The sequence below is a fragment of the Parasteatoda tepidariorum genome, chromosome 1, assembly GCF_982258835.1.
Source record: "Parasteatoda tepidariorum strain Cologne lab strain chromosome 1, Ptep-v5.0, whole genome shotgun sequence".
In the NCBI taxonomy this organism is placed as follows: domain Eukaryota; kingdom Metazoa; phylum Arthropoda; class Arachnida; order Araneae; family Theridiidae; genus Parasteatoda; species Parasteatoda tepidariorum.
Genome location: NC_141755.1, coordinates 1400874 through 1414793, shown reverse-complemented (window position 1 = coordinate 1414793; position 13920 = coordinate 1400874). Strand labels below are relative to the sequence as shown.

Here is a 13920-nt window from a genome sequence, read left to right as displayed (position 1 = left end):
CTACTAGCTACTCACAACCTTCTTGACATTCGCTTTTTCTTTCTTTCATTAAATTTCGTTTTTTGTCACTTTCTCCTTTACAAAGTCAATTTCTCAATCATTTTGACTTTTTACATAACCAACGAATAAATTTTTCTTAAATTATGTATGCTGGATTGATTTTTCTAACACAGGTGTCCTTCAAGTTTGTATTAGTTGATTTTGTTAAAAATACATTATTTCATTGTTATAAATACATCAGCAGAAGTATGTCACCAGTCTTAGTTTTAGTTTGATTTATCAAACCAGACACACCCCTGATTTTAAATTAGTGTAAACTATTTAAAGAATTGCATAATTTGCATTGTATCTATCATTTTTAATTTAGAATAGGATTTAATTTTTTAATTAAGGAAATCTAAAAGGTAAGAAAATGTGATAACAGAGATTCCAACCTCTAGTCAGAATTTTTTTAGCAGTAGCCAAAGAAATTTTTAATAGTTTTCACTCTTCCAGTGTTGATAAATTTCAAATTTCATTAATCCTTTCATTAATAAAATGAAATAATTTTTTAAAAAATATATGTTTAAGTACCATAGGTGATAAAATTAAAAATTATATGTATATATATATATAAAAAAAAAAACAAGTGCATAATGAGAAAACAGTTAATGGTAAAAAAAAGGATGCAGTAATGAACATCGTATGTAAATAAAATAAAAAACTGATAGATAAGTTCTGTGCAGGTACAGATAAAACATAAAAAAATAATATTTAGAAAACCCGCTGCTGGAAAGTTATAAATTAAAAAATGGTTATATTTGGAAATACAGCATTTCTATTATAAATTACAGTAAAAACCCATAAAAGAGTTCAAAAATTAGATTTTTCCATAGCATGGGTTATAATTTCCACAGTTTTAATAAAAGGGTGAAATTGTTGGAGTTTCTGTAATTTAAACTAGTATTCTAATCAGAAGCATAATGATTAACTAAAGAGCAAGGCAATCCGAGAATAGCTTTTAAAAAGATTGAAGTCTAAAATGGTTTTTTTCAATTAAAAATAAATACTATAAAAGCTAAATAATGGACAGAGAAGGATAAGTGTACAAGATCAATACGTTACCAGAGACACATAAAGTGTAGATACACTAAAAATTAAAATAATAATTACTTGTTCTTCTAGTTTTTCCTTTATTAAGCTGACCGGTCTGTTTTGATTGCGTAAGTTTGATTCTGCATCATCCAACCATTTCAATAATCTGTCTAATCCATCTTGAATATCTTGAGAATGTAAGAGTGCCATTTGTAACTCATTACTTCTTCCATTTACGGCATTACAAATATTATTATATTCATCTTCCATTCTTTTAATTTTATTTTCAATATTCCTCTTCTCAGAAGGACTGATGTCAGCTTCATCAAAAGCATCCAGAAGAGAATTACCTGCTTGCTTTGCAGCATCAATTAAACGGGCTTGTTGAATCAGTTCCATATTTAAGGCTTTGACTCGATCCAATTGATCTTGAATAGCTCTAGGATCTGCAGCAACGGGTTCGTCGATTACTTTTTTTGTTGTTTTTGTAACACTGTTCAGCCAAGCAGTGGCCTTTTCCATGCACTCTTCAAAATTTCGTTGCTTGTTATAGAGGATGCCGAATTTATCGCCCAGTCGATCAATTCTGTTGAGCAAATTTTGATAGGCTGTAGAAACCTCTTGAACTTTAATTTTCACTTCACTTTCACCAGGTTCCAAATGAGCCAGTCTTTGAGGTAGATTTGTTCGAAAATTATTCAAAACTTTCAAGTAATCCTACAAGAAAAATAATTGCGTCTTTTTATTTAGTTGAGCATAATGATAAGGAAGAAGTTGGATTAGAAAACTCTCTCTTAAAAGAATTAAAAATTATTAAACCATCTGGAATATTGAAAATAAGTGAAATTTTGTGAACATATAGGAGATCTTCATAAGACTTCCAATGATTTAATCTTTTTAATGATTGCATGCAATTTTATGAGAATGCATAAAAACTATTTAACAAGTATAGAATTGTCATATAGCTAAATTTATAGTTGAAAGATGCACTCTTCATAGAACATATTAGAAGTCACCAGAAATACGGGGGCTTCCGACAAGCACATATTTATTTTATAATCAACAAAACAATTCTTAAAAGTCTGACATAAACTTTAAAAATGAGAACTTTATTGATATTAAAATAATTAACTCACCAAAAGCAATTCTCATTTATAGCTTTTTTTTTTACTTACAGAAATCTAACAAAATTCCATTAGATATTTCAATAGTTATTCATAAATTTGAAAAGGATTAATTTTGCTTGACAGGAAATAACACAGGTATATAAAAATATTGAAACTTAACAAAACGATGGGAATAACAGAAGAAATGTCTAAAAATTTTAATGCTGTTAAAGCGACTCATTTCATTACGTTTTTCGCTAATGTTACCGATCTGCTTAGGTAGAAGCATTGAGTTAAGAACAACAAAACATATTTTTATATAAAAAATTAAATTTCAGAAGAGATCAAAATATTACATAATTAATTTTCAGTTTTACTAAACAGTGCAAATAACATTGCATTTAAGTTTCCTAACTATGCACATTTTCATTAAGATAAAATTCAAGTGAATTACCTTTGATTCATCTACAAATTTTTGAGCAGCTATTGTAATAAATCGCAGATCAGCTTGATGAGCAATAACATCACTTGAAAATGCCTGAAAATATGTAAGGGTAACAAAAATTATATGTTTTTTTCTCCATAAAACGAAGAAATTTTAAAGAAAAGAAACAACTGTACCTTATAAGAATCTGCATTTTCTTTCAAATGCTCTAGGTCAACTAAGTTCTTCTCTTTTTCAGACTGTTTCAGGTGAGATTCTTTAAGCCATTCCATAAAATTTATAAGCTCATTCTAAAATTGAGAATAGACATTCTCATAAATGAATAAAAGTTGAATAATATGCAGTTTTATATTTCAAATAAGTAACAAATGAAGTTGTAAGTTAGTTAAATAGATATTATTAAATTAGTTCTACAAAATAATGAGTTTTAAAAGTAATGTAATTGTGACTTACATAAAGAAGACAGTATTTTTATTCATATATATATATACATTGTTTAAGTTATAAAAACTTTGCAGTAAGCATTTTAAAACGAATTACACATAAAGAATAAATTTATTTTTAAAACAGTAAATATGGAAAATAATTTAACTCCAAGGTTATGTCATACTATCTCTTTATCCTTTTAATTAATGAACCAATACACATTATGAAAACAATGATAAAGGAGTGAATATTTGTACTGGAATTAAAATTTTTTGTGGAAATTCAAATCAATAAATAATTGCAAATTTGGTGTCAGTATTCTTCTTCCAATTGTCACAGTTGGCACTGAAGTATACACATAATTTAAACAAAAAGAAAACTTGTATGTTTTGTAGCACAAAGAAATTTTTCAGATTCATATGGTGGTGCTAGTTATATATCTAATTTATAATTAAAAAAAAAAGTATTTCTTTTATGAAGTCTGCCAACTAATCCTCACAGTATTATCTGTGTTTATGAATTCAATTAGGTAAAAAGAATTGTCGTAAAGGTGGGGTTAACAGAGCATTTGTCCCAGACCATGCACGAAAGACATTAAATTTTTTTTTTGAATAATTATAACTAGTTCTTTGCTTACAAAATTATTACCTATTGACTAGTTGTTTGCTTACAAAATTATTACTTATTGACTAATTGTTTGCTTACAGAAAATTTACGCAATTCTTCTAGTGCAGTGTTCAAACGCCTAAGGAGTTTTTCACTCTCATCGCTTGCTCTATAATAACGTTTCTTCAAGACTTCAGAGTTCTTTTGAACAGTATGTATTTCATCTTTGCTCAAAACATCTTGACCTTGCTCTATCAACTGTTGTGCTTGATCAATGCAGGACATTACTGTCCTCTGATTGTCTTCAAGTTCTTGACGAATGGTCTTTTGGAGAGGAGAGAAGAAATTTTTTTTTATAGAATCAATAAAAAAATCAAATAAATGAGTAAAATGAAATGAAAGAAAAAATATTTTAAAAACCTTAGCAGTATTAATTTGTCGGTACAAATCATCTGCATCCTCTCGAACAAGCCCTAAATCAGCCATCTCCAGTTCCTTTTCTTGTAACCAAGATAACAGTTTTGATGAATTATCTACATACAATCTAAACTTCTCTTCAATAGCAACCTGTCATAAAATTATTGAGAAACAAAATGAGAAAAAATATATGGGTTAGAGAATATATTCAGTTTTAATAATTATATATTCAGCATACAACATAGCAAGTTATGTATCAAATTCACAAGCACCCTTGTTAGTAGTTGTACAAATGGCAATGTTATATCAGCAAAGCTTTAACCAAGCTTTAGCATTAACAAAAATAATAAGCATGCAAACACAATGAAACATAACAAAAAAAAAATTTCTTGTATTGTTTATCGGCAAATGAACAAATAATCATTTCATTTTATTGGATGTACATGATAATGCAGTTGTATGATAACAAACAGTTACTTCAGGACACATGCACCAGGCATGTAGCATATGCAAGCCAAGCATTTAAAAACACCCTATCTTTAGAGTAAGGGCACCTTACCCGTTTTTCTGAGGGTACCAGCAGCCCCTGACGATATGCATCCATAAGTGATGTTGAACCACCTAAATCTAGAAGGCTTCCATTGTTGGGGCTTATAATTCCTTTCGAGATAGCACTGCTGATATCATAGAAATGACACGATGCAGGTTCTTTAATGAGCGTGGACGATGGGTCGATTAAGCCAGATGATATAGCACTCATTAATGTTTCTGGTTTATCGCTAAAAGGATTAGAGATTAGGCCAGATTTCTCATCAAACAAACCATACTGCAGAGCCTCTAATAGAGAGAATGTGAATGGACAGGCTCTTATCATACCTTGATCCAAAGCCCCCTTCAAGGTAAGAACTTGATTTGTATTTGAATCAATCACCATACCCTTATTTGCATCCAATGTATTATTTTCAAATGCAGACTGCAAGGACAAAAATGCCTTGTTTTTTGTATCTTTAACTATAGCAGAGCTGGAATCTATATAGCCTAATTCTATAGACTCTTTTAGAGTGAATATCTGATTCGAGCTGGGATTTTTATACATTCCACTAAAGAGGTTCAAGTGGTTGAATTGTAAGGCTTCTTTAAATGAAAATGGTTTTTCACAAAACATCTGACGATTGTCATACTTTACAACAAGTAAATCAGTCTGTTTTGAGATATGACAAAATATCACTTTTTGGCGTAAATTGAGGACGCCTTTATGGACAGCTTGATCGATGGATAGCCATTCAATATTTTCTGGGTCTTTGATGTAGGTATTTTTGCTATCAATAAAATCATTATTCAATGTCTCTTGCAAAGTGCAAGCAAAATTTGCAGATAATGGAGAACTTCTTAAGCGACTTTTGGATATGAAACCTGGCTCCATTATCACAAGCAGCCTCTCCTCAATAGCTTGATGTAGATTTATGCAATAGATACCTTGAGAATTTCTAAGCTTTCCAGAATTAAGATCTATTGTGCAATCAGATATAGCCAACTGCAGAGATTTCAAAGTGTTGGAAGAACTGTCATAAACAGCAACGTCGTCTTTTATCAAATGAGAATCCAATGCTTCCTGTATATTTAAATTAGAATTACATAATGGATCAATGAATGTTCCAGATTCTATATCGAAAAGATCCATCTTCAGAGCATCTACGAAATCAAGAGGTTTTGTGAATGGAACAATTAAATTCTGTTTGAAAGCATCATTCAAAGTAATTACGATTCCTTCGTTTTTGAAAGTGTATGTACCAGCTATATCATCTATAATTTGAAGATCAATGGCTTTATCAAGTGAAAGAAGCTCATCTTTATTTGTTTTTACTAAAGATAATTTAGGAGAAATTAATTCACTTTTACATGAATTTCTTAAGGACATAGTTATTCCATTTTTTGGACTAACGAACTTCCCTTGTTCAGTTATCATATTAAATTTTAAAGCATCATATAACGTTAGAGGTTTTTCAGTATTAATTAAGTATCCATTAAGCAATGCTTCATCTAAGGGCATTCCGATGGAAGTTATGGGATCAAAAAATCTTCCTGTTATTCCATTTATCAAACCTTTTACTATTGTTTCATCTAAAGAAAGAACTTTATTAGAAATTTCTTCCCAATAGCAAGGAAGTGTTCCCTCAATTATATGCAATTTCAAGCAGTCACGTAAAGTTTTAACCTTTGAATTAATTGAAAATTTTCCAGTTTTATTATCATATAAGCCATTACTAATAGCATGTTGCAAAGTCAGACATGGGTTTCTGTCATTTAAATAACCCAACTCTAAAGCTTCATCTAAGGTAATACACAACTTATTAGGAAGATTGACAAAACTGTTTTGGGCATCAACAATATTTCTTTCAATCGCTTCGTCTAGATCCATTTGAGGGCTATTTATGCCTTTTACTACAGTTGAACAATGATCAATAAATTTTAGTTCAATTGCCTCAGCCAAAGTCATTTGTTTCCCATCAAAGGGATTAATAAATCGATTCACATTTTTCTGATAAATGTTAGTTGTGATAGCCTCTGTTAGAGATAAATAATTTATCTCAACTAGAATTTTTTTATTAAAAGCTTCTTGGAAAGACATGGAATGTGAAGAGTCTGTAATAACTCTACCATGAATAGGGTCAATATAGTTTTGTTTTACAGCTGCTTGGAAAGAATGGGCTCTCTGATTGAACTTGTCACAAAATAGTGTGGTTGAAACGTCAATGATGTTCCTTTCAAAGGACTCTTTAAGTGAGCGTTCTGTTTGAGAAAAGGGATCAAAGAAAATACAAGATTCGGAGTCATAAAAAATTTTAGTAACAGCCTCTGAAAGTGTGAGTTTTCTTTTAAATGGTAGAATCAAACCAATGTCATAAGCATCGAGAAAGTTTAGTTGAGCGTGATCAGTAATAACACAGTTTTTCACTGCATCCACATTTCTATGAGCATCGCAAAGAGGAACGATGGTGTTGGAATGTGTTTCAAAAATAGTATTTACGTTGGCGTTGACTAAATCTTTGTCTATCATTTCCTGTAGACAAAGGGTATCTCCATTTGGGAGACGAAACTGGCCAGACTCTACATCATACATGTCATGCTCTAAAGTTTCAGGTAAACTTAGAGGAAAATTGCAATTGATTATAAACCCACTATCTAAAGCTTGCAGCAAATTAATTGAAATTATGTGACTGTATGTCCCCAACGTATCATTCAATATTCCTTGAGAAATGGCATCTTTTAAATCAATATAAATCCGAGTTTTAGGATCTTTTATTTTGATAGTGTTACTTTCTATGTATTCCAAAGCAAGAGCTTCTTTCAAGGTCATATCACAGCCAGACATAGGATTAAGAATTCTTCCAGTACATGGATTATATAAATCATGTTCAATGGCTTCTATTAAAGAAATCTGAAGATGTTTAGTTCTAATTAGTCCTTGATTAAGTGCATCATTGAAATTTAGCCAATTATTTTCTAAAGTATTTCTTACTTTTCCGGATTTGGAAACAAGTCGCTTAAGAAGAGCGTCTTCCAAACTTACAAATTTATCTATTTTTGTATCGCAAATTAGGGAAATATTACCATCTATAATCCCTTTTCTAACAGCCATTTCAATGTTATCATCCAGTTTTGTAATGGGATCAGTTATTAAACCACTATCGAGAACGATGAATCCATGTCTTATAGCAGCTTCTAGAGATATCGGTTTTCGTAATGGTACAATAAAACCTCTTTTAATTGCATCTTTCCAGCTTAACTCTTGGCTAGTGACTGGATGAATAAAAATATCGTTTTCACAGTCAGTCAAACCCTTTTCCTGAGCTTCATTTAATGGCATTAATTTATTTAATTTTGGATTGTAGACAAGTATTGAGGTGGGTTTTACAATTCCTCTTTCTACAGCCAGATTTAATGAAATCAATTGATTGACACCAGGTAACTTGAGTTTCAAATCCTCTAAATTTAACATTTTATTCACAATGATATCTTGCATTGTCAATGGTTTTATATCTTCCAAACATTTATTTTCTAAATTTGGAATGTAAATAATAACTCCCTTTTCAGAACCTTCAAAACAAGAAAACGTCATTTGTTGAACTGTATCGAACCATTTTCCAGTTATTTTATCTATTAATGACAGGAAAATTGCATCTTCAAGTGAAACAAATGACATAGTGTTTGGGTTTTTAAACATGCACTGTTTAAATGCATCATATTGTTTAATGGCTTCAATAAAACTAATACCAGTTTTAGAACTGATGTCAAGAAATACATTATGCCTATTATCATAAAAACCAGAAGAAACAGCATTTGCATAATTTAATGGGCTCAAACTAAAGCTATCTTTAATTGATTCGAGCAAAACAGACATTCTACGTTCGTCAAGTATTTCAACAACTCCATCCAGCTGCAGCAGATTTTGAGAGAAGGCAGTGGACAAAGGGATTTCAATATTTCCATTGAATATAGTATATATTTCCACATTAAAATTCTTATTACTCACAAGATCATTCAAGACATAAATTTCACCAGACTTTGGAATGAATAAAGAATGTTTTGGTAGTTCTGAAGATATAAATAACAACCCAGAATTTACTGCTTCTTCAATTGAAATTGCTTTGCCAGTTATTGGGTGCACTAAAGTAAAATGATCTGGATCAATAAGATTATTTTCAAGAGCAGAAAAAAGATAAATGGCATGATCATCATCAGCTTTACTACCAGAAGTCATAATTAAACCAAGATTAATAGCTTCAAGAATAGAAACAATTTGCCCACTTATTGGGTGTTGATAAGTTTTGGCTCTAAGGTCAATAAATCCTTGTCGAAGAGCAACAGGAAACGAAGCGGCCAAGGGAGGCAAGTTGATTTGAACTGGATTTGAAAGTTCAAAAATTTCTCTCTTCACCGCATCCAACATACTCAATTTCCCATCAAATGTTTGCACTTCACCATTTGAGCCATCAACGATTCCGATTTCAATTGCATTTTCTAATGTTACATTCTTTCCTGTCGATGGTTCCTTCAATTCGGACATGGGATTTATAATTTCACAAACAATAGCTTCTTGTATAGACAAATGTTCCCCATGTTCTGGATGAACAATCTTCTGTTGTGTAGGTTCAACTAGACCCTGATTGACAGCTTCAGGTATACTTAGAGAACGACCAACAGGAAGGTTGAACTGGCCAGTTTCTGGATCTAAAATTCCGCTGTCAATGGCTTGATTTATAGTCAGAGTTTCATTGTTTCTCGGATCTTTGATTGTGCCATCATTTCCATTAATGTAACTTAGCTTGACAGCTTCTTCAAGAGAAAGAGATTTTCCATCAGCTCCAAATAAGCTTTCAACGACTCTTAATTTGTCAGCAGTTTCTTTATCAGTAACACCTTTATCAGCAGCATCTTTAGGGGACACTTTCTTCTTCTTAACCTTCTTGAGCACTACAGCTTTGGCAGGGTCATTTAACAAAGCTCTACCAATTGTCACTTCAAACCTGGGAACTGAGTACTGAGCTTTTAAAGATTTTTTGGAATTGCTTTCATCAGTACACTCATCTTTATCTGCTATTTTTTCATCTTTAGAATGTTCTATATCTTTAGACTGAATTTCAGATTTTATTTGTTCAGAATCAAGGTCCATAGGCTCTTCAGTCACTACTTCAACTGAATTAATTATCACTGGAGTTTCTAATGTATGTCCTAATAATTCATGAGCTGTTACACCACTTTCATAAGAAAATTCAGAAACATTTTTCAAATCAAAATTGGTAATGAATTCTGAAGTACCAACAGGAATTATCGTTTTTTCAACCTCTGTTTTTTTCTGCTTCAGACAATCAGAATGGGCACTAAAATTTTGATCAACGCATTCCATTGCTGAAGAAAAATTCATCTTATTACTTAAATTTGAGAATTCCCTTTTTTGTATTTCCTCACCAACATTTATTCCAACATCTGCTGTTGCCATTCGAGCATTAGAGTATATCTTATTAAAAAGAATACTCTTTTCAGATAAATCATGCTCATTGCAATTATCATTACTATCAACAAAAATAATTAAATTTTTTTCCACCGCTTCTCTCATACTTATAATTTTATTGTTGATAACATATGATCCAATAGTTGTTATAACTTTCTTATCGAAAGCATCAGCAAGATTTATCATTTTATTTGTGGAATAATCATTAACAAGAGCAGAATCTGGATCAATAAGACCTTGAATAACAGATTCTACTAAAGTCAATTTCAACTTTTTCTCAAAATTCAAATATCCAGTGTCAAGGTCAAATACTCCCCCATCCACCAGTTGTTTTAATTTGTATTTACAATCTGGCAAAGTGTTCGAAATTTCCATTTTTGAAGAATTTAGATGCTCAGTGACAGATTTTGTATACACGTGGCAGTTTTCTAAATCATTTGGTGTTTGAAACAATCCCTTAGGGTCATATGCAGACAGATTACTAGATTTCTCATGCATAGTATTGTCCTCAAAAAATGAGTGATTTTTAGAAGTGTTATTCTCGAGATCACTCTCTGATAATTTAGAGTTCAAACTTATCTCCAAATTTGAATTATTTCCTACATTCAGGGACGTGAATTGTGCATTATTTCTAAATACAGTTACTTCGGACTGTTGAATGTGACCTTGTGGTGGTATGGATGATGTGGGTAATATGCTAAGAAAGCCTTTACTAATAGCTTCTTCTATTTTCATGACACTGCCTGTCACAGGGTCCTCAAATGTATGACCCCTTTCATCAATAAGTCCTCGCTGATAAGCTTCATCGAAAGTCATCCTTAAATCCGCACCAATGCTGTGAGTTGCTACCGTCACATACTTAGTTGTAGTTTTAGTAATTGATGTTAAAGTGACGGTAATATTAAGTAAAGATTTCAGCATCACAGCTCCATCCTCAGTTATAATATTCTGTTCAACTGCTTCCATTAGCCTGAGAGGTCGCTTAGAAAATGGATCCAATAAGTAGCCAGTAAGGGGATCCAACAACCCTCTCCCAACACAATCTAGAACATTAAGTTCTTCACCAGAGTTGTCATAAATGCCAATCGGTTTAATTAACATTTCATACACTTCAGGTATGACTAGCTTATGGTTAATACCCTCAGCCATAGTCAGAATGTTAGAAGTATTCATATCAAAGATTTTGCCATTATCTATTATCTTTCTGGAAACAGCATCATTGAAACTAATGTACTCACTCGTTTTAGTATCTCTAAAACCTTCAATATCAAAAACCATTCTTCGATCGACGGATGCAAGGTATCCTCTATTCGCGGCTTGCGAAATGTTTAAGATTTCGTTTGACTTTTCATCAATGAATTTGCAATCAGGAGTTATTAATCCTGAAACTAAAGCTTCTGCTAATGTTAAAACTTTATCTTCATTGGGGCAAACAATACATTTAATGTCAAAACTGATAATTCCAATCACAGCAGCCCTAATTAAGGATATTTTAGAAGAATTCAAAATATTTGTAACGTTTCCATCTTTATCAATAATTCCACATTCAAAAGCGTGTTTCAATGTCATAGATGGTATGATAAGATTAAATTTTTTAGCTTCTTTGAGTGATAATATTTTATTGGTTTGCGGATGTACGTAGGAACCTGTAGCTGGATTTATAAGTTTGTCGTTTATTGCTTCAGGCAAGCAAACTATGCTGCCAATACTAGGGTCTACGATTTCTCTGAGTCGCTTAGACAGTATGCCATGAATTAAAGCTTCATCCATCAAATATAACTGACCAGAATCAGGATCAATAACTTTGCCCTCTTGTGTGATTAAATCCTTGGAGAGACACTCGGATAAAGACAACGTGTCTTCAATGATGGGTGCAGCAGTATATAAATGGCCTATAGTATAGGCTTCAGGAATTGATAAAATCTTCCCAGTATGAGGACTAACAAATAATCCAGAATCTGGATCCAAATAACCTTTAATGACAGCTTCGGAGATAGTGTACCGAGTACAAGATATAATATTATTAGTAATTAAAAACAGAACTTTATCACCCTTAACTAAACCCATTTCTACAGCTTTTTCTATCGAAATATCAGACTGAATCTTTGGATCATGAAAACTTCCTGTGTTAGTATTTATAAATTTTCTTTGGATAGCACCTAAAACTGTAAGTTCCATCTTTCGATCACAGACTCCATAATACTGATGAATAGTGTCAAAAAAATACTTATCGATAAAAGCTTTGGCAACAGCTTCCTCAAAGGTATATTCTGTTTTAAGGAAGTAATACTTCAAAGTACTGACATTAATGATATTTTTAACAATAGCTTCGTTAAAGCTGATTTTTTCTTTAGTAAATGGATCGAGGATGGTTTTTTCTTCAAAAATGGTCGACAGTAACGAATTGGATATGCTGGATCTACGACTGCACTTGACCTCTTCGAATGACAGAGTTGTGCCACTCAGGTGAGTAAGTGGATGACTATCATCCATATTAATGTCAATCGATGCAGTCCCATTTGGTATGTGATTGATTCTTTGGTGTGTGGAGTTACTTAAATCTGAAAATGGGGTGTTAAATTGTGAGTGATTGGATATGTGATAGAAAGGAACTTGTTCCAAGATGAGTTCAGTGCGATACGTCTTCAGAGTAATTGGTGTGGCTTGAATGATGGTGGGAACAGAAAACTGTTGAGAGAGGAAAAAATGGGGAAACAGAAATAAATCAGAAACCCATAAGAAAACAGTACATGCGTAATAATAATGAAGGAAAAAAACCAAGAGAAAGACACTAGGCAACTTAAAAAAATATAGATAGAAAAATAATACTTAAAGTAAACAAAATAAAAAATAAAAAAATAATTCAAAGATTGGTAAAAGCTTTGAAAAATTCAGTTGTTTGATAGGAAATTGTTGAGAATTTTGAAATTTATGAATTAAAATAAATTTATAACATTTGAGTATTCTAAAACAATATTTAAAAAAAAGTTACTTGAGACTAATATCATGACAAATGTTTAATAAACATTTTGTATACTATCCTATAGGCTAAATTGCAGAACATTTGCTAAAATTTCTAACTTATATTTAGGAATAAAATTCATTTAAAACAAAATGTGAAGTTTTATTCATAAGATACTCTATAAGGTTTTCTATATATATTTTCCATATATGTTTTCTTTTAAATGCATAATTTAAAAATAAAAAGTGGCAATTGTCATAAATAAATTCCAAAATTTCTTTTCTTTAATATTGTATTGGTAATTATATCCCCGTCACTAGAGGTGCCCATAAACAATAATAAGCAACCATGAACTATTAAATTAGCAATTGTAAATTTAAGTTTTAATTTCTACTAAACACTCTTAGAGTTAAAGTAAGAGAAATACTATATTTATTAATTTACTATAACATATATACATTAACATATAACTAATAAATTTCAAAATTTATTCAACGCTAGTTTAAAAGTAACTTCTGTACACTAAAATATTCCTAAATATCTTACTTTTTCATTTTAAACTTAAAGTTCAAACTTGAAAATGAGAATAAAAATTATTATTGGCAGAATTGTTTATCTGAGAAAAGGGTTTTTTCTTTTATTTTAATATTTATAAAATGCATCAAAATAATTTTTTAGGTAAATCTTTTGAATGTTGCATAAAATCTGAATATGATTTTATTGCTAACACTTAAATAGAAGAGAAAATTGTTTATAAGTCTCTTTCGAAGGAAATCTCAAAGCAGTTTCAATTATTATCCGAAATATTTATTTTATTAATACAATACATTTCTCTGCTGCAACTGGTAGTAAAATCAATATAGAGTGTTGA

General features: G+C 31.1%; 1 protein-coding gene across 13 annotated transcripts in view; it reads right to left on the bottom strand.

Annotated features, from left to right (window-relative positions):
- shot (dystonin-like protein short stop) overlaps positions 1–13920 on the bottom strand; it is a 245124-nt gene that overhangs the window by 53940 nt on the left and 177264 nt on the right. For 7 of the 13 annotated variants that reach the window (XM_071180282.2, XM_043046522.3, XM_071180283.2 and 4 more), the window contains 5 exons: positions 4078–4224; positions 3757–3981; positions 2802–2915; positions 2635–2718; positions 1153–1791 (listed from right to left, as the gene is read on the bottom strand). In XM_071180282.2, the coding sequence (XP_071036383.2) occupies positions 1153–1791; positions 2635–2718; positions 2802–2915; positions 3757–3981; positions 4078–4224 (1209 nt within the window). Of the gene's footprint in view, positions 1–1152; positions 1792–2634; positions 2719–2801; positions 2916–3756; positions 3982–4077; positions 4225–4633; positions 12776–13920 lie in introns of all 13 variants that reach the window. The other 6 variants (XM_016051216.4, XM_016051218.5, XM_087158154.1 and 3 more) reach the window with 1 other exon arrangement.